We start from the raw sequence: 19,782 nt of genomic DNA on the forward strand, positions 1-19,782 counted from the left end.
TTCTTTCATTATTAGTTGTTTTAATGCATGAATACGAAGGCTCACTGTTCGATGTTGGCATTTCCTGACTAGGTTTGCCCACTTTGCCAATGAAGTAATCATTAAAATAATTGGCAACATTAAATGGTTTTGTGATGAATAAGCCATCTGAGTCGATGAAAGATGGCGTTGAATGTCTTTCTGCCCAGATTGGAGTACATTAAATGACAAAGTTTTTTCAATCATACTTTATATCATTGATCTTGGCTTCATAATACAGTATCTTCTTCTTCTTGTTGAGTTTAGTCACATAAAGTCAGAAGTGCAGCCAGACTTATTAGCCACTCATTTTGCCCCATCCCTTTCAACCATACAGTTTTCCAATTCCTCATCAGTCCATGGAGCCTGAACAGTTCTAGCAGTCAGTTTCTTAACTGATGCATGTTTATCAATAATTGGAAGAAGCAATAATTTCATAAATTCATAAATGACTTTTTAAATGGCTTTTTTGGATATAGCCACTATAATGCAATCACTTCATCCAGTGGGTACGGATACAGCTTTAGAACAAAGTTCTACAGTATTAGTGAAAATGTGATCAATACATTTGGATGATCCTGTTACTAGTGTTTGTTTCCAGAACAGCTACCTTGAACCTCAGGAACTTGACCACTATCGGCCTGGACCTGTCATCTGGACCTGTCATCTGGACCTGTCATCTGGACCTGTCATCTGGACCTCTCATCTGGACCTGTCATCTGGTTTTCCAAGCCTGTGGACACTCTCCACCTAGCTGCTAGGTCAAACAGCTCCCCAGACTCAGCCTTGGTCGGCAGGATCCCTGGACAGATATTAGCAATCCCAGCAAGTGATGCCAACCGCGTTGCGGGATCCAAACTCAAAAGGTGGCTAGCTAGTAACTAAACGTTTTCAATATAACACTTTTTCAGAGACTTTCAAAACAACAAACAGAGCACTCCCTCACTCAACAGGAAGTGACGTCACCTGGTTTATCCCTGCTTGAGGTTGAAAATGTAGTGCCTTCAAAGTATTCACACCTCTTGACTTTTTCCACATTTTGTTGCGTTACAGGCTGAATTTGGATTGGTTTGGGTTTCCACAGACCGATGCACTCATATCTCAAACAATTGAACTGGGGACCGATGCATATCGATAAATCCGTTACATCCTTAATGTACATCAAGACTCATACCTAAGGCTTTGCACTCGTCCACGACTGTCTGTCCAGCCGCTTTTAGAATGGCTCCTGATACACCTGCAGAGTGAGACAGGATATGAGTATAATCCTCAGCTGAAGACCTGTACGATGCAATAATATCAGATATGTTTGGCTGATTCGAAAGTTGGAATTGGGGGAGGGGGATCTTACCACAGTTCAGATCGAGGCTTGTGTTTGTACTGCTGACGATGGCGTCCGTTTTCTCCTTAGTGATGTCACCGCATACTACCTTGAGCTTCACTGGCCCAATTATTGCTTCAATTGTGTTTCCTGGATGAAGGGATTCACAGAGAAAAGTGTAAGTAGCAGGCATTTAGCAGTGGAACACATTTTGCAACAGACTGGAATTGTACGAACCTGTCTGAACACTGGTGTCATCTTCCTCAGAGTTGGTGTTCCATATAACACTGTCATCTTCATTACCATAAAGATCACCCTCAAGATCATAGTCACTGTTGTCTTCAACCTGGTTTTGGAATCACAATGTTTGCATTTAGTTGGTCAGGAAAGGTTAGTACATCAGATTTGTATTTCCTCAACATGCTGTACCATCTGGTCTGTCTTCCACTGGTTGAGCCCCAGCTGAAACTCCTGCAGGATCTTGTCCTCATAGATGACGATGCAGATCAGTTTAATGATGGTAGAGGAGGAGCACAGTGATAGATGATCCTGGATGCCCTGGAGGGTGGCACCAATAGAGTCTGTGCCGCTAAGGCCACCACCACCTACAATGGGAATCATACAAAATTACCTGCATTAGGTGGAGCTGAAAAAATAGGACAACAAGAACCAATGGATGACTAGATTTTGAATGTGACAATTAAAAATAGCAGCATGGTGGTAGCCTAAAAAATTATTTGATGGGGTAATTCAGAGTTTTTAATAACAGTTTATTTTAAGAACCTGTAACAACACTGAATGACTAATAAACCATTGCCCACCAGTGCCAAGAGCAGGGAAGGACACAGTGGTGATCTGTTTGTCCTCACAGCACTCCAGGACCTTGGTGACTCGTCGTGTAGCTTCAGCCACAGAGTGGGGCCCTAGTATGTGAATGATGAAGTCACACTGAAGGGCCCCGCCACTGGTCACCCCTGCTGCATCAGCCCTCAGAGGACCTGGATAAAGCAGATGTCACACACAGAGAGCGAGCAGGCGAGAGAGAGAGCGAGCAGGCGAGAGAGAGAGCGAGCAGGCGAGAGAGAGAGAGAGTCAGACTGAATGGCTGTGAGCCACCACAGGTGAATTGCTATGGGAGATGGGAGACACTCACAAATGGTTTTGCACTCCTGTTCAACTGCGTTCCCAGCTGCTTTGATGATCGCCGCACTAACTCCTGGAAATAAGGTGTTTAAAATGAGGTCATATCCTTAAAATCAATTTAAAAAAAGACTGTATGGAGAAAGTTATATTCACAGAATAGCTACTACTGTATTTTATGTAGTGTGCTAACAATGTACCATTTTATGTTTGTTTTTTCCATATACAGACCTCCTGTGAAGCTGATATCAGCGTTGGTGCTATTCACAATGCCTCTGACACTTTCTTGAGTAATGTTGCCTTTCCTCAATTCAATTCTTACACCATGGATCTCAACTAGGGGTCGGAAAAGGTAAACATTTCAGCGACAATCATTATTGTGATGATGACAACCAACGCAAATGTTGAAATTAGAACAGCGCAAATTCATGTAAAATGTAAATAAAGATGTATAAAAATCCAACCGTGATTTGGGGGAAGACTGGACTGAGAAGGTGTGGCTGCAGCCTAGATAAAACCCATAACCTTAAGTTATTACACACATCAACCAAACAAAACCACAGAACATGTCCAACTGAGCCTTAGTCACACTAAATCTACCTGCTTGATTTTGTGTGGGAGCAGGTTCCTTTTGTTAAAGTAATTTCTCAAGGAGTCAAAGATCTTCTGCTCAAAGGCCACTATGAAAATTATTTTGATGCTGGATGAGGTCATCTGTGACGTGTGGCTCTCCAGTCCTTTTAGAATGGCCTTGATGCAATCTTTGGGTTCAATGCCACCTTTCCCTAAAGCATAAGACATCAGCATCCAAAGTGATAAATAGATCATTTGAAACCAATAAATATATTGATTAATCAATACAAATGACACCGGAATGGGTCTTTTAGTTTTATACTTCAGTTCAGTTGAATCACCTGTGCCAATAGTAGGGATGGACACTGTGGCTGCATTCTGGCTCTCACACAGCTGAAGGACCTTCTTTATGGAGGTGATGATACCTGCAGAATTCTTGGGCCCAACCATCTGAACTATGTTTTTACAGTTTAGGTTCCCACCACAAGTGAGCACAACACCATCGGCCTTCAGCATACCTGGGGAAATTGGGACACAAAGTAAATTCTACAAACCTCAATGCACTTTCATTTCTGGACAAATAAAGACTTAATAAAATAATACTCAACCAATTATTTTGCATTCATCTGCTACAGATTTCCCAGCCGCTTGCAGGATGGCTCCAGAAACCCCTGTCAAGTCAATGAGTATGAGATATGTTAAAGAGCAACAATCAAAAAAACAACTTTTCTGGTTGAAAATGGCCTATGTGGAAACATTTATTCAGATTTTTTTTCCATGCAAAACATGAAGCAGACCAAAATGTGTTCATTTAAAAACCTGCCCTATTTAAAATGTTGTGTGCTTTAGCTTGGACAATAAATGCATGTGACACTGGATGACATCATAATGTTTGTTTGTTTGAAACATCAGGGCTGTTTTCCTAACAAAGTAAAATTTGCTTCGTGTTTTGTTTCTTTGCCATGATCCTAACGAGTATTACGATACTGGTATCATCCCGGCCCGAGATGTTATTAGGGGAAAAAAAGGGTATGTCACGGAATGAAGGGTACGTAACGGTTTTCCTTGGATTGGGTTTATTTCAATCCTACCCACATGCCCACAGCCGGCAGCACACAAGTAATCACCAATTCAGAGTGGCAGTTGAACACGACTGATCATAATGCCCAGCACACTGACCATGGACAAATTGGTTTCATTTTGGATATCCCTACAGGGCTAGTTAGGGACCATCAGTAAATTACTCAGTGTACAGTTGAAGTCAGAAGTTTACATACACCTTAGCCAAATACATTTAAACTCAGTTTTTTTTACAATTCCTGACAATTTAATCCTAGTAAAAATTCCCTGTTTTACGTCAGTTAGGATCACCACTTTATTTTAAGAATGTGAAATGTCAGAATAATAGTAGAGAGAATTTTTTATTTGAACTTTTATTTCTTTCATCATATTCCTAGTGGGTCAGAAGTTTACATACACTGAATTAGTATTTGGTAGCATTGCCTTTAAATTGTTTAACTTGGGTCAAACATTTCGGGTAGCCTTCCACAAGCTTCCCACAATAAGTTGGGTGAATTTTGGCCCATTCCTCCTGACAGAGCTGGTGTAACTGAGTCAGGTTTGTCGGCCTCCTTGCTCACACACACTTTTTCAGTCCTGCCCACACATTTTCTATGGGATTGAGGTCAGGGCGTTGTGGTGGCCACTCCAATACCTTGACTTGTTGTCCTAGGAACCTAATGATGCCATCTATTTTGTGAAGTGCACCAGTCCCTCCTGCAGCAAATCACCCCCACAACATGATGCTGCTACGCCTGTGCTTCATGGTTGGGATGGTGTTCTTCGGCTTGCAAGCCTCCCCTTTTTCCTCCAAACATAACGATGGTCATTATGGCCAAACAGTTATAATTTTGTTTCATCAGACCAGAGGACATTTCTCCAAAAAGTAAGTTATTTGTCCCCATGTGCAGTTGCAAATCGTAGTATGGCCTTTATGGCGGTTTTGGAGCAGTGGCTTCTACCTTGCTGAGCAGCTTTTCAGGTTATGTCGATATAGGACTCGTTTTACTGTGGATATAGATACTTTTGTACCTGTTTCCTCCAGCATCTTCACAAGGTTCTTTGCTGTTGTTGTGGGATTGATTAGCACTTTTCGCACCAAACTACGTTCATCTCCAGGAGACACAACAAGTCTCCTTCCTGAGCGGTATGACGGCTGCGTGGTCCCATGGTGTTTATACTTGAGTGCTATTGTTTGTACAGGTGAACATGGAACCTTCAGGCGTTTGGAAATTGCTTCCAAGGATGAACCAGACTTGTGGAGGTCTACCATTTTTTTCCTTAGGTCTTGGCCGATTTCTTTTGATTTTCCCATGATGTCAAGCAAAGAGGCACTGAGTTTGAAGGTAGGCCTTGAAATACATCCACAGGTACACCTCCAATTGACTCAAATTATGTCAATTAGCCTATCAGAAGATTCTAAAGCCATTACATAATTTTCTGGAATTTTCCAAGCTGTTTAAAGGCACAGTCAACTTAGTGTATGTAAACTTCTGACCCAATGCAATTGTGATACAGTGAATTACAAGTGAAATAATCTGTATGTAAACAATAGTTGGAAATTTTTACTTGTGTCATGCACACAGTAGATGTCCTAACCAACTTGCCAAAACTATAGTTTGTTAATTAACAAGAAATTTGTGGTGGTTGCAAAACTAGTTTTAATGACTCCAACCCAAGTGTATGTAAACTTCCGACTTCAACTGTACATTGGACAATATTTGTACATTTTAATAGGTCCAAATTGCAATGACATTAAAACCTCAAACCAACAACTATTTGTAGAAATTAATATACAAATATTGAAATAATTTAATGAGAAAACTAAAAAGGTGTGTGTAACATGAAAGTATACTCCCATTTATATTGTGTAATATATTGACTAGCCCCACAGATAGGCTATCCAAAGTCAAACCAACTTCGCCAAAGTCGTGCACCGGCTGGCTGAAGCTAATTGGTGAAAGAAGTTTGCTAGCTAACCTAGGCTACTTCCAGACACAAGACCTGGTTTTAAGTTAGAAGGGTGATTGATTGTAACTGTGTACTGTTTTTGTCAGAGTGAATGTAGGAACTCTTCCCATGTGTGAACACATACAAGAGACACCCACATCAAAGCAAGGCTCCAAGACCCAAATCTCTTTCTCAGGTGCGTTTCCTAATGAGGAAACGCACCTTTAACCGAGGCTAAATCAGTAAGTTCAGCAACCCTCTAAAGACTTGTGACTAACCTGAACTAAAACCTAAAGGTCTAAATTGAGATAATTTGCCTAATTGTAAACATTGAAACTGACACTTACCAGAGTTCAGATCCAGATTTTGGTTGTTGGAATTCACTATGACATCCACTGTCTCTTTGGTGATATCACCCTTCTTCAGGATCACTGACACGCCACCTATAATCACTGTTAATAGAGGAGAGAAGTCTGAGGACACGGCATGCTATAGGTTTCCTGCAGTATTTATCTTTATGTTAACACAAAAATGTATGGTTGAAGGAAATAACCTTTGATGTCTGAACCTGGTTTTGCCGCTAGGGGTGGTGGTGGAGGTGTGTTATGTGAGGCGTTGGCTGCAGGGGGAGAAGTTGGAGTTGGAGTTGTGCCTTTTGCTGGTTTGCTGTTTTTTTGTTGACGACGATAACCCTGTTAAAATAAGCAGGACAAAAGAGGTTTCACTTTCAACAGGAATACTTAACCACATTTACAAATGCCACGGTACATTTCCTTTCAATCACACACAAGAATGTACCATGGTTTGACTTGGTATGTTAAATCTAAGGTAGAGCCGGGTGGCATTATAAACAAAAAAACCTGTCCAACTAGATCAACATGGAATGTTATGTGCAGAAGCAGACTTACCTTTCCTTCAATAGCTGATTGGAACTCCCCCACTAGCTTGGCATCAGAGTCGATCACAAATATGCTCCTCAGTTGGGGGGGTTTCTGATCAGCGTTGATGAAATCTAGGATTCCCTTGATAACTGCTACACAGCTTTCTTTGACAGAAAAACCAAAGGTGCCATACCCCATCACTGTCATGCCTATGGAGACACACTTCATTTTTTCTGCTCCTAATAAACTGTCCCTGACAGCAGACTGCAGATAGACAATGTTGAGAGGTGTGGAAACCTCCCCCAATACAGGAATGCCTGCATAGATGAGGTGTTTAGTTCCAAGGGTTCCTGGGTTGGACAAGACCACATCTCCCGCCTGTAGAGTTTGCCTTTCCTTCAGGAACTTGTCACACACCTTCCTGATCTCAGGCCCACCCATCTGAAGGAATTGCTTGGCGATCTGAGTATCGAAGGCCAGGCTGCTGCTCAGAGGGCAGATCAGAGCATCTGCAGCATGTTGGGAGATGTTACCCTGACCCACGGTTAAAGTGACGCACCCTTCTATGTCGTAGCTGTATTTCTGGCAGTGGGTAATCAATGGTGATAGGTAGAGCTTACACCCTAAATCCTTGGCCTTAGCCTGCAGAGCAACTCGGTTCTTCTCCAGGACTTTGGACTTGCCGGCTTCGGAGTATGTATACTTCTCTGTCGTTATTGTACTGACCTGCTGTTTCACTGCATCTAAGGCCTCTTTGATTTTATCCCTCGCTGCAGTGATCTTCAGGCAAGGGGATCCTTGTGTTTTGCATGGCAGTATAGTCACGCCAAGGACCTTAATTTCAGGGACCTCTGAGAGTTTCATACAAGAGGCCACATACTGTACTTCCTGCACTGATTTGAGAGGGACGTCCACTGTTTCTGGCTTCTTGTTATCCAGGTATCCCCTTAACTTCCCTGACACATCTGCTACAACATTGGAGAATCCACAGACACCGATCTTCTCCTGTGAAACTGAGATGATGACATTGTGGTTGTTCTTGGTGGATTTGAGCTCCCCGTCGAGTCCGGCAAAGAACTGCAGCCATTGTTCGCTCTTTGTCACGTGGGTTTGGTCTGGTGTGAGTTTGATGACTTCCTCTTTGATGACCTCGTGTAGTTTGTCTTCAGCTCTCTGGATGTCAGTTCTATCTGCCAGGATCTGGATGGAATCATTACCAAGGAGGAACACAGACGTTATGTTGTTCTGGGCAAAGTGGTTTTTCTCAATCTTCTTCAGGTCCACAGACTTTAGGAACTCCACCAGAGGCATTGATATCTCAAGGAGTTTGGCTTCAACTTTCCCCAGGGCCTCTTTCACGGCACCTTCTGCTGTGCTCACCTGGTTCTCCAAACCCTTTAGGCAGATGATAAAGCTTTCTTCATCTTTAGAAAACCCTACGTCCACTAGTTTACCAGAGACGAGATCACAAATGAAATCAAGCTTTTCCTTAGAGTCCAGTGGGATTTTTCTTAATACCGTGTTCCTCTCCCTCTCGAGCTCATCACTAGCATTTTTCACCATTTGCTCAATCTTCTCCACTAGGGTCTTCGCCTCATTCTGCACACACACCACCACTATCTCGGCACTGGTGCTCCTGTAAGAGATGCTAGCGCCAGGGGATTTGAGGCCAAGGCAACCGCTCTCAATCCTTTCCCAGGCCTCCACCTCTATGGGCAGCTTAACCTCTTTATATTTCTTTAGCAAGGCCAGAGCCTGTCTCCGGGCTTTCCTCTCCCATGTAGGGAACAATCTGAGCATGCCCAAAGACTCATTCTCCATGGTCATGTTCAGTTCCATCTGAGGGGGTTCTGTATTCATGTTGAAGGAAACTCTAGCATGAACCCTAAGGAGTCCAGTTGTAATTTCCTGCTTGCGGGTCTCGTCATGGTTAATGAAGTCAAGGAGTTCCACACTGAGTGGAAGGGTCACTTCAGTGGGGATGTCTGGGAGGAGGGCTGTGTGTCCCGTCAAAGCCTTCTGCAGGCTTGAGTAGAACAGCTGAGCTATGAGGTCGACCCCACCAAAATTATGCTTGTGTTCTGCCACCTGATGGGCAACTGGAACAAGGAGAACAGGGGACAGAATGAATTACTACTGAATTGACTTTAAGACATCATCCATTTCTCCTGTTGAAAAGTGATATCCCAAGTAGAAATACAGTAAAGTACACACACTAAAGCAAAATTATACAGTGCCAGTCAAAAGTTTGGACTAACCTACTTATTCAAGGTTTTTAAAATATTTTTACTATTTTCTACATTGTAGAATTATAGTCAAGATATCAAAACTATGAAATAACACATATGGAATGATGTAGTAACCAAAAAAGTGTTAAACAAATATTTTATACTCAAAGTAGTGTCATGATGTTGCCCTCTTTGAGTACAGAGAGCACCATCCCCCACTCTCTGCTTCTACAACCAGACTGTCACGTTCTGACCCTAGTTCTTGTGTTATTTGTTTGGTCAGGACGTAAGTTGGGTGGGAATTCTATGTTTTGTGTTTCTAGGTTGGTTTTCTGTGTTCGGCCTAGTATGGTTCTCAATCAGAGGCAGGTGTCGTTAGTTGTCTCTGATTGAGAATCATACTTAGGTAGCCTGGGTTTTACTGTTGTGCGGTGGGTGATTGTTTCCGTGTCTGTGCTTGTTCGCCACACGGTACTGTTTCGGTTTTGTTCACGTTTATTGTTTTGTATTCATTGAGTGTTCAGTTTGTTTTATTAAACGATATGGACACTTACCACGCTGCGCATTGGTCCTCCGATCCTTCTCGCTACTCCTCCTTAGAAGAGGAGGAGGAAATCTTTACACAGACTGCTGTGGGCAGAGTGAGGTCGAAAAGGAAGACCCTGCCTCATGGACACACAGTTATAGGGAGTAGTTTTTCATGGAGACAAAGGAAATCCTTCCACCTCACAGAACTTGAGGTACGAACAAATTTCATGTTCCAGAGAAAGTGTAAAAGATGGGTGAAGAATCCAGCTACGAACTGGTCTGTTTGTCACAACTTGGGAAGCTCATGGGAGACGGTGTGGCCACATTACCATAACGCTGTTTATATAATAGCCTCATATATGAGGTTTACATCTAATTGTTGTATAAGATGAATGAGAGAGGATGATACCGTTTGAATAATGGTGTAATATGATTGTGGACTGTTTAATGAAGAAAAATACAATTTCCTTTTGATATGAACTAAATCAGAGGACTGCCCCTGAGCCCAGTTAGGGCCAGACATCCTGAGACAGCCCTCTTCTGCCATTCTGAATAAAACCCCACTTTGAGAAATTATCAGTAGACCATGTTTTTCTCCATTAGGAGGGGGACTAAAGGTTGCAGACCATTGCTGAATCTTTCAACCATACCACGTGGTTAAACTCTTAGACTATCGATACCGACAGAATGAGAACAAGTCTTTGATACTAATTACTAGTCTGCAGCTAGGAATTCGGCATCACTGAACGCGAAGAACGACAACAGCCGAAACATCCATTCTATAATGAATGTCAATCTGAACAATCCCCTTTAACCACAACCGAGAGAGAGAGAGAGAGGGAGAGAGACGGACAATCCTACAAAAGAAAGACTTTTTCACCAGCTATCAAGACGACACACTGAGTGTAAATATATATATTGATTGCAATTGTTCCCGACTGAGTGAGCGTTCATGTGTAAGGATTAGCATTTCAATTGTTATAGTTATTAACTCTGTAGTGACTTCTTAGTCGACTACCCCATTGCCCCTTTGTCTAACAAGCTGCCATGCCTGCCGGTTCAGCCCACTAGGGCACATTCTAACATTTTATGTAACCATATTTACTGTTTGTTTATGCATTTCTGTGAATTACTTAGTTAGTAATAAATAAATGATTTAAGACAATTGACCTATGGATGACTCATAGTGGAGACTGGATTCGTGCAGATAACCAACAATTTACGACTTTTGGAATGAGACTAACGTGAGGTAAAATAAATAAATCATTAATCAGAAGACTATTGATCAGATATGAAAATATCTGTGGAAGCCAGGTCATCTGATGTAGCACATCACTCTACTTCTTGGTCAAATGGCCCTTACACATCCTGGAGGTGTTTCATTGTCTCGTTGAAAAACAAATGATAGTCCCACTAAGCGCAAACCAGATAGGATGGCATATCGCTGCAGAATGCTGTGGAAGCCATGCTGGTTAAGTGTGCCTTGAATTCAAAATAAATCATGAGTGTCACCAGCAAAGCCCCCCCCCCCACACCATCAAACTACCCCCTCCATGCTTCACTTTGGAAACAACACATGCTGAGATCATCCATTCACCTACTCTGCATTTCACAATGACACAGCGGTTGGAACCAAATTTGGACTCCTCAGACCAAAGGAAACATTTCCGATGGTCTAATGTCCATTGCTTGTGTTTCTTGGCCCAAGCAAGTCTCTTCTTCTAATTGGTGTACTTGCAGCAATTCGACCATGAAGGCCTAATTCACGCAGTCTTCTTTAAACAATTGATGTTTAGATGTGTCTGTTACTTGAACTCTGAAGCATTTATTTGGGCTGCAATTTCTGAAGCCGGTAACTCTGATGAACTTCTCATCTGCAGCAGAGGTAACTCTGGGTCATCCTTTCCTGTGGCGGTCCTCATGAGAGACAGTTTCATCGTAGCGCTTGATGGTTTTTGCGACTGCAATTGAAGAAACTTTCAAAGTTCTTGAAATTTTGCAGATTGACTGACCTTCGTGTCTGAAAGTAATGATGGACTGTCACTTGTCTTTGCTTATTTGAGCTGTTCTTGCCATAATATGGACTTGGTCTTTTACCAAATAGGGCTATCTTCTGTATACCACCCTTACCTTGTCACAACACAACTCAAACACATTAAGAGTGAAAGAAATTTCACAAATTAACAAGGCACATCTCTTAATTGAAATGCATTCCAGGTGACTACCTAATGAAGCTGGTTGAGAGAATGCCAAGATAGTGCAAAGCTGTCATCAAGGCAAAGGGTGGCTACTTTGATGAATCTAAACTATAAAATATATTTTGATTTGTTTAACACTTTTTTGGTTACTACATGATTCCATACAGTTGAAGTCAGAAGTTTACATACACTCCACAAATTTCTTGTTAACAAACTATAGTTTTGGCAAGTTGGTTAGGTCATAACTACTTTGTGCATGACAAGTAATTTTTCCAACAATTGTTTACAGACAGATTATTTCACTTATAATTCACTGTATCACAATTCCAGTGGGTCAGAAGTTTACATGCACTAAGTTGACTGTGCCTTTTAACAGCTTGGAAAATTCCAGAAAAGGATGTCATGGCTTTAGGCTAACTTCTGCTAATTGACATAATTTGAGTCAATTTGAGGTGTACCTGTGGATGTATTTCAAGGCCTACCTTCAAACTCAGTGCCTCTTTGCTTGACATCATGGGAAAATCAAAAGAAATCAGCCAAGACCTCAGAAAAAAAATTATACACCTCGACAAGTCTAGTTCATCCTTGGGAGCAATTTCCAAATGCCTGAAGGTACCATGTTCATCTGTTCAAACAATAGTACGCAAGTATCAACACCATGGGACCACGCAGCCATCATACTGCTCAGGAAGGAGACACGTTCTGTCTCCTAGAGATGAACGTACTTTGGTGTGAAAAGTGCAAATCAATCCCAGAACAACAGCAAAGGACCTTGTGAAGATGCTGGAGGACACAGGTACAAAAGTATCTATATCCACAGTAAAATGAGTCATATATCGATATAACCTGAAAGGCTTCTCAGCAAGGAAGAAGCCACTGCTCCAAAACCGCCATAAAAAAAACAGACTATGGTTTGCAACTGCACATGGGGACAAAGATCGTACTTTTTGGAGAGATGTCCTCTGGCCTGATGAAACAAAAATAGAACTGTTTGGCCATAATGACCATCATTATGTTTGGAGGAAAAAGGGGGAGGCTTGCAAGCTGAAGAACACTATCCCAACCGTGAAGCATGTGGGTGGCAGCATCATGTTGTGGGGGTGCTTTGCTGCAGGAGGGACTGGTGCATTTAATATAAGGTAGGAAAATTATGTGGATATATTGAAGCAACATCTCAAGACAACAGTCAGGAAGTTAAAGCTTGGTCGCAAATGGGTCTTCCAAATGGACAATGACCCCAAGCATACTTTCAAAGTTGTGGCAAAATGGCTTAAGAACAACAAAGTCAAGGTGTTGGCAGTGGCCATCACAAAGCCCTGACCTCAATCATATAGAAAATGTGTCGGCATAACTGTAAAAGCGTGTGCGAGCAAGGAGGCCTACAAACCTGACTCATTTACTCCAGCTCTGTCAGGAGAAATGGGACAAAATTCACCCAACTTATTGTGGGAAGCTTGTGGAAGGCAAACCAAAACGTTTGACCCAAGATAAACAATTTAAAGGCAATGCTACCAAATACTAATTGAGTATGTAAACTTCTGACCTACTGGGAATGTGATAAAATAAATAAAAGCTGAAATGAATCATTGTATGTACTATTACTCTAACATTTCACATTCTAAAATAAAGTGGTGATCCTAATTGACCTAAGACAGGGGATTTTTACTTGCATTAAATATCAGGAATTGTGAACAACTGAGTTTAAATGTATTTGGCTAAGGTGTATGAAAACTTCCAACATCAACTGTATGTGTTATTTCATAGCCCTGACGTCTTCACTATTATTCTACAATGTAGAAAATAGTAAAAATAAAGAAAAACCCTGGAAAGAGTAGGTGTGTTCAAACGTTTGACTGGTATTCTATATGTTTTGAGCAAAATTATGTTTTTTTAAGACAACTTCCATCTTCAAGGAGTAGGTCTGATGGTCAGATGTCATGTCATCAGTCTCCCTCCTCGCTTGAGGAACAATAGTAGTTTTTTACCTCAATGAGCCCTTCCTGGTTAAATAAAATAAATAAAATAGGAGCAATAGAGAACAGAAGAAAGTCCTCCTCCCTCACTTGTGCCATTTCATATCATACTGTGACCACCTAGCGGGACAACTTCCGGTGAAACTGGAGGGCACGCAATTCAAATAAATAATCATAAAAATTATGGATATTAAACATTTAGGTGCATACAAGTGTCTTATATCGGTTGAAAGCTTAAATTCTTGTTAATCCAACTGCACGGCGCGATTTACAGTAGCCATTACAGCAAAAACATGCCATGCGATTGTTTGAGGACACCGCCCCACATTAAAATATTTTTCCACCGGCACAGGTTTCATAAATTCACAAATAGCGATTAAATATTCACTTACTTTTTGAAAATCTTCCTCCTATTTGTCATCCAAAGGGTCCCAGCTATAACATGTGGTGTCATTTTGTTAGATAAAATCCTTCTTTATATCCTAAAAAGTCTGTTTAGTTGGCGTCATCGATCTGAGTAATCCACTAGTTCAACGTGCAGAGAAAGGAATCCGAAAATATACCGCTAAACTTTGTTTCAACAACAGCAGGTGCGTCTTGTCTTCATCGCGGGCCCAAACACAAATTTCCCTCTACTAAAACTCATATTTCTTATTCGTTTTGGAAGTTACAAGCCTGAAACCTTGAACATAGATGGCTGACACCCTGTGGATGCCATAGGAATTGCATCCTGGGATCTAGAATTCAGTATGCCCCTATACTTTCCATTGTAAGAGCATGGGCTCTCAACAAAAAAAAATTCTGGTTGGTTTTTCTTTGATTTTTCTCCTACCATATCTATTGTGTTATAGTCTCCTATATTATTTTAACATTTCTACAAACGTCAAAGTATTTTATTTCCAATGGTACCAATTGTATGCGTATCTTAGCTTCAGGGCCTAAGCAACAGGCAGTTTACTCTGGGCACATCAGTCAGGCGGAAATTGAGAAAAAAAGGAGCCCTTTAAGTAAATCAGGTGTTTAAATTAGGTGAAAATTAGACTGGAGGAGGACTTGAACACTATATTGTATTTCCAAGGTCATCAAATGTAACTGTTTGGAAATACCAGGATAGCACACGGAGGTAATGCATTACACTTTGAAATGCACAATATACAATGTGCATGTACAACTATTGATACAACTGTAGGCCTACACACAACATCATTTATAGAGCATAATGTCATTGAAAAGGGCCCTACCATGACAGTCTTCAAAGGTGATGACCATGCTCTTGCAATATGTAACCCAAATCTGGGACCTGATAGCCCCTCCTTTGCTCCTCCTGCTGGAGAAGTAGAGATTCAGGGCCTCCTCCGCCTCTCCTTTGAATTGGCTCATGTCCCCCTGGACAAGGACAGAGTCTGTCAGCTCTAAACGGCAAGCCCCAATCTCCATGCCCTGGAACTTCTTTGACAAGCATTTCCTAAGGAAGGACTTGATGTCTGCGGAACATGGATAGTTAGATTGATAGTTAGATTAGTGTTGTATTTCGCTGTTTGGTCATGCAACTTAATTGAATGGTGTAATAGTGATATGGTGTAATAGTGATATGGTGTAATCGTGATATGGTGTAATAGTGATATGGTGTAATCGTGATATGGTGTAGTGATATGATGTAACAGTGATATGAGGTAATAGTGATATGAGGTAATAGTGACATGGTGTAATAGTGACATGGTGTAATCGTGATATGGTGTAATCGTGATATGGTGTAATAGTGATATGATGTAATAGTGATATGGTGTAACAGTGATATGGTGTAACAGTGATATGAGGTAATAGTGATATGATGTAACAGTGATATGGTGTAACAGTGATATGGTGTAACAGTGATATGAGGTAATAGTGATATGATGTAACAGTGATATGGTGTAACAGTGATATGGTGTAACAGTGATATGAGGTAATAGTGATATGATGTAACAGTGATATGGTGTAACAGTGTGTAATATATGGTGTAACAGTGATATGGTGTAACAGTGATATGAGGTAATAGTGATATGGTGTAACAGTGATATGAGGTAATAGTGATATGATGTAACAGTGATATGGTGTAACAGTGATATGATGTAACAGTGATATGGTGTAACAGTGATATGAGGTAATAGTGATATGATGTAACAGTGATATGGTGTAACAGTGATATGGTGTAACAGTGATATGAGGTAATAGTGATATGATGTAACAGTGATATGGTGTAACAGTGATATGGTGTAACAGTGATATGAGGAGTGTATGATGTAGTGATATGATGTAATAGTGATATGATATGGTGTAACAGTGATATGAGGTAATAGTGATATGATGTAACAGTGATATGAGGTAATAGTGATATGATGTAACAGTGATGGTGTAGTGATATGGTGTAACAGTGATATGGTGTAACAGTGATATGGTGTAACAGTGATATGAGGTAATAGTGATATGATGTAACAGTGATATGGTGTAACAGTGATATGGTGTAACAGTGATATGAGGTAATAGTGATATGATGTAACAGTGATATGGTGTAACAGTGATATGAGGTAATAGTGATATGATGTAACAGTGATATGGTGTAACAGTGATATGGTGTAACAGTGATATGAGGTAATAGTGATATGATGTAACAGTGATATGGTGTAACAGTGATATGAGGTAATAGTGATATGGTGTATACATATTTATGATGTATCTGTGGACCTACCAATGTCCTGTTTGAAGGTGACCACTACTCTTTCTCCATCGTCAAGGGTCTCCCAGACATGTTCAGCCCCTTGGCTGCAGCTGCCGATGTATAGAGAGACAATGTCGCACTTGCAGGTCTCGTTGAACCCAGTCAGGATGAAGCGTCTTTTGTCCAGTTTCCCTTCAACAGCTGTCTCATTGTACACCTCCACAGAAATGCCATACTGATGCTCCTTCTTGGCAAGGACTTTCTCTGCATCTGACAGAAGGTAGTAGGAACAGTATTTATTGGTGGGCATGAATGATATAAGTAGATGACACGTCACAATGTGATCACGTCACAATGTCATCACATGTCACAGTGTCACAATGTCATCACATGTCACAGTGTCACAATGTCAATGTCATCACATGTCACAGTGTCACAATGTCAATGTCATCACATGTAACAAGGTAAATTATCTGAGATACAAAGACTCGCTGAAAAAAAATCAACATATACTTGTTTCAAATAGCAGCCATTGTGTTCTAGTGACCGAGAAGGAATCATTTCCTTATGAGCCCTATTCCCAGCTGAGATGACTAATGGTATTTTGCAGTCAAAGGAAAGTTACCTCTGAATGATACACACGTGTCATAGTTGATATAATTAGTGCTTATCCTGACAGGTACAAAGTTGAACTGTCCACTGAAAGCAATACAAGTGGTTAACAACTCCCACATACAGTAAATCCACAATATAATATTCATTTGAAGAAAGAACATTTGAATTAGATGTGTCTATGGGAAAACACTCCTTACCTGACTGACAGGACAGTTTAAGGACCCATCTATTCTTTCCATGTCTTGTAATGCTGACCTCTCCTTCCTCTGAAGCAAACTGCTCAAAATACAAGTTAAGGACCTCCTTTTCACATTCCTTGGTTGTTCTGACAAGTAGTAATTTTATGTCATTATCCGTCACCGAATCTGAATAATAAACAGACACACAGAATGAACATTACTGTGATTTCCTTATTGATTTAATATCTTATTAAAGTGTCAATATTTAACCTTTTGATTTTTTTCCCCCCACAGCAGTTTAGATGGTACAAATATTATATACACTATGCTAGTTTATTTTGTCACATAAACTGAAATTAGAAAAACGAATAGAGTTTTAGCAACCAGGAAATTGCAGAGCAAATTCTGCATAGTGCAACTTTAAGTATATTTATGAATATGAGTCTTACCCGCTAGACTCTCTGACACTGGCTGATACATCACAGACAAAGACAGAGAGAAAACACATTAGTAGGTCTAAATGCTGCAATGCTGTATATTGCCAACTCTAACTTGATACAATATAAGCAACACATAAAGAATTACCTTCTCTTCAACTTTAGGTGAGGACTTTCCCAGAGAAGTCAGTTTGTCTTTTGTAGGGCGAGGGAAGACTGGTGGTTTAACTTTCTTCACTTCTGTTTCACCTCCATCTTCCTTCAGTTTCACTCGAAGCTCAACCAGCCCAAAAGGGATTTTGAAATCAATTTTATGGCATTTTCTATCCAACACTTTCTGCAGAGCTGAGGAGGAATTGACAGACCATCAGTACATACAGTGGGGCAAAAAAGTATTTAGTCAGCCCCTAATTGTGCAAGTTCTCCCACTTAAAAAGATGAGAGAGGCCTGTAATTTTCATCATAGGTACACTTCAACTATGACAGACAAAATGAGAAAAAAAAATCCAGAAAATCACATTGGAGGATCTTTAATGAATTTATTTGATAGTTATGGTCAATCATTATTTCAAAATGTTGGTAACCCGTTGTGTAAAAGTGATACTGTCCTCGAAAATGGTGTTTGGAGAATATATTGGCATGGTTTGCCAGCCCTCGAATTCGTCTCGGGCCTAACAGCACCCGTGCCAATATATCCTCCAAACACCGGCTTCTCAGGTATTATCACTTAAATACCATGCTAAGAGCTGTTCTTAAGCACGACGCAACTCGGAGTGCTTGGATACAGCCTTTAGCCGGGGTATATTGACCATATACCACAAACCCCGGACGTGCCTTATTGTTTTTATAAACTGGTTACAAACATAATTAGGACATAAAAGTATTTGTTTTGTCATACCCCTGGTACATGGTCTCATACAGTGGTGTAAAGAACTTAAGTAAAAATACTTTAAGGTACTACTTTAGTTGTTTTTTGAGGTATCTGTATTTTCCTTTACTATTTCTATTTTTGACAACTTTTACATCACTTACATTCCTAATGAAAACAATGTACTTTTTACCCCATACATTTTGCCTGACACCCAAAAGTACTCGTTACATTATGAATGCTTAGCATGACAGAAAATATATCCAATTCACACACTTATCAAGAGAACAACCCTGGTCATCCCTACTGCTTCTGATCTGACGAACTCACTAAACACGTGCTTCGTTTGTAAATTATGTCTGAGTGTTGGAGCGTGCCCCTATCTATCCCTACATTTTAAAAATAAGAAAATGGTGCGTCTGGTTTTCTTAATATAAGGACATTGAAATAATTCATCATTTTACTTTTGTACTTAATTATAAACTGGGTGGTTCGAGCACTGCATGCTGATTGGCTGAATGCCTTGGTATATCAGACCATATACCCCGGATATGACAAAACATTTATTTTTTACTGCTCTTATTTTAAGTTGGTAACTAATTTATAATAGCAATCAGGCACCTCGGGGGTTTGTGATACATGGCCAATATACCACAGCACAGCGCGTTGCGTCGTGTTTAAGAGCAGCCCTTAGCCGTAGTATATTGGACATTTACCACACCTCCTCGAGCTTTATACCTTTATGGATGTGTCTTTATTCATAGGCCTAAATATTTTGTATTAAGAGAAATTGAAATAATTACCCGCATCGTCATGGTAAACGAGCAAAGCCTTCCTCTTGTCCCCAGGATAATCTTGAATTTGTAATGTCTCTCCTCCAGACTTTCTTTTGTTTTTGAAGTGCAAATCCAACTTGGGTCTGATTTTGTCTATGTCGTCTGGCAGACCCTCCAATACCAGCGTTTTTTCAGTCATTATGTTCAGACAGTTGTCTTCCTGTCCTACTTCGATTGAAGCAGCATATTTGTATGTGTCAATTCTTTCAGCAACTTCGATTTCCTGTTGTATAACACATATTTTGTTTCCGGTTATTATGGAAAATCACTTGGTATTACA

At 40.6% G+C, this 19,782-nt stretch overlaps 1 protein-coding gene across 2 annotated transcripts in view; it reads right to left on the reverse strand.

Moving 5' to 3' along the window:
* LOC135547645 (uncharacterized) overlaps positions 1 to 19,758 on the reverse strand; it is a 30,089-nt gene extending 10,331 nt beyond the window's left edge. The window contains exons 1-20 of one of the 2 annotated variants that reach the window (XM_064976828.1): positions 19,470 to 19,758; positions 17,947 to 18,143; positions 17,811 to 17,832; positions 17,380 to 17,547; positions 16,598 to 16,837; positions 15,111 to 15,353; positions 6,970 to 9,041; positions 6,630 to 6,753; positions 6,409 to 6,513; positions 3,661 to 3,723; positions 3,394 to 3,570; positions 3,080 to 3,264; positions 2,944 to 2,986; positions 2,711 to 2,815; positions 2,493 to 2,555; positions 2,161 to 2,337; positions 1,769 to 1,944; positions 1,577 to 1,685; positions 1,370 to 1,489; positions 1,193 to 1,255 (exon numbers count right to left, since the gene is read on the reverse strand). In XM_064976828.1, coding sequence (XP_064832900.1) covers positions 1,193 to 1,255; positions 1,370 to 1,489; positions 1,577 to 1,685; positions 1,769 to 1,944; positions 2,161 to 2,337; positions 2,493 to 2,555; positions 2,711 to 2,815; positions 2,944 to 2,986; positions 3,080 to 3,264; positions 3,394 to 3,570; positions 3,661 to 3,723; positions 6,409 to 6,513; positions 6,630 to 6,753; positions 6,970 to 9,041; positions 15,111 to 15,353; positions 16,598 to 16,837; positions 17,380 to 17,547; positions 17,811 to 17,832; positions 17,947 to 18,143; positions 19,470 to 19,641 — 4,624 coding nt within the window. In that variant the 5' untranslated portion in view covers positions 19,642 to 19,758. Of the gene's footprint in view, positions 1 to 1,192; positions 1,256 to 1,369; positions 1,490 to 1,576; positions 1,686 to 1,768; positions 1,945 to 2,160; positions 2,338 to 2,492; positions 2,556 to 2,710; positions 2,816 to 2,943; positions 2,987 to 3,079; positions 3,265 to 3,393; positions 3,571 to 3,660; positions 3,724 to 6,408; positions 6,514 to 6,614; positions 6,754 to 6,969; positions 9,042 to 15,110; positions 15,354 to 16,597; positions 16,838 to 17,379; positions 17,548 to 17,810; positions 17,833 to 17,946; positions 18,144 to 19,469 lie in introns of both variants that reach the window. The other variant, XM_064976827.1, reaches the window with a different exon arrangement.
* Between the last annotated feature and the right edge of the window lie 24 nt (positions 19,759 to 19,782).

This window comes from Oncorhynchus masou, chromosome 10, assembly GCF_036934945.1.
Source record: "Oncorhynchus masou masou isolate Uvic2021 chromosome 10, UVic_Omas_1.1, whole genome shotgun sequence".
NCBI lineage: Eukaryota > Metazoa > Chordata > Actinopteri > Salmoniformes > Salmonidae > Oncorhynchus > Oncorhynchus masou.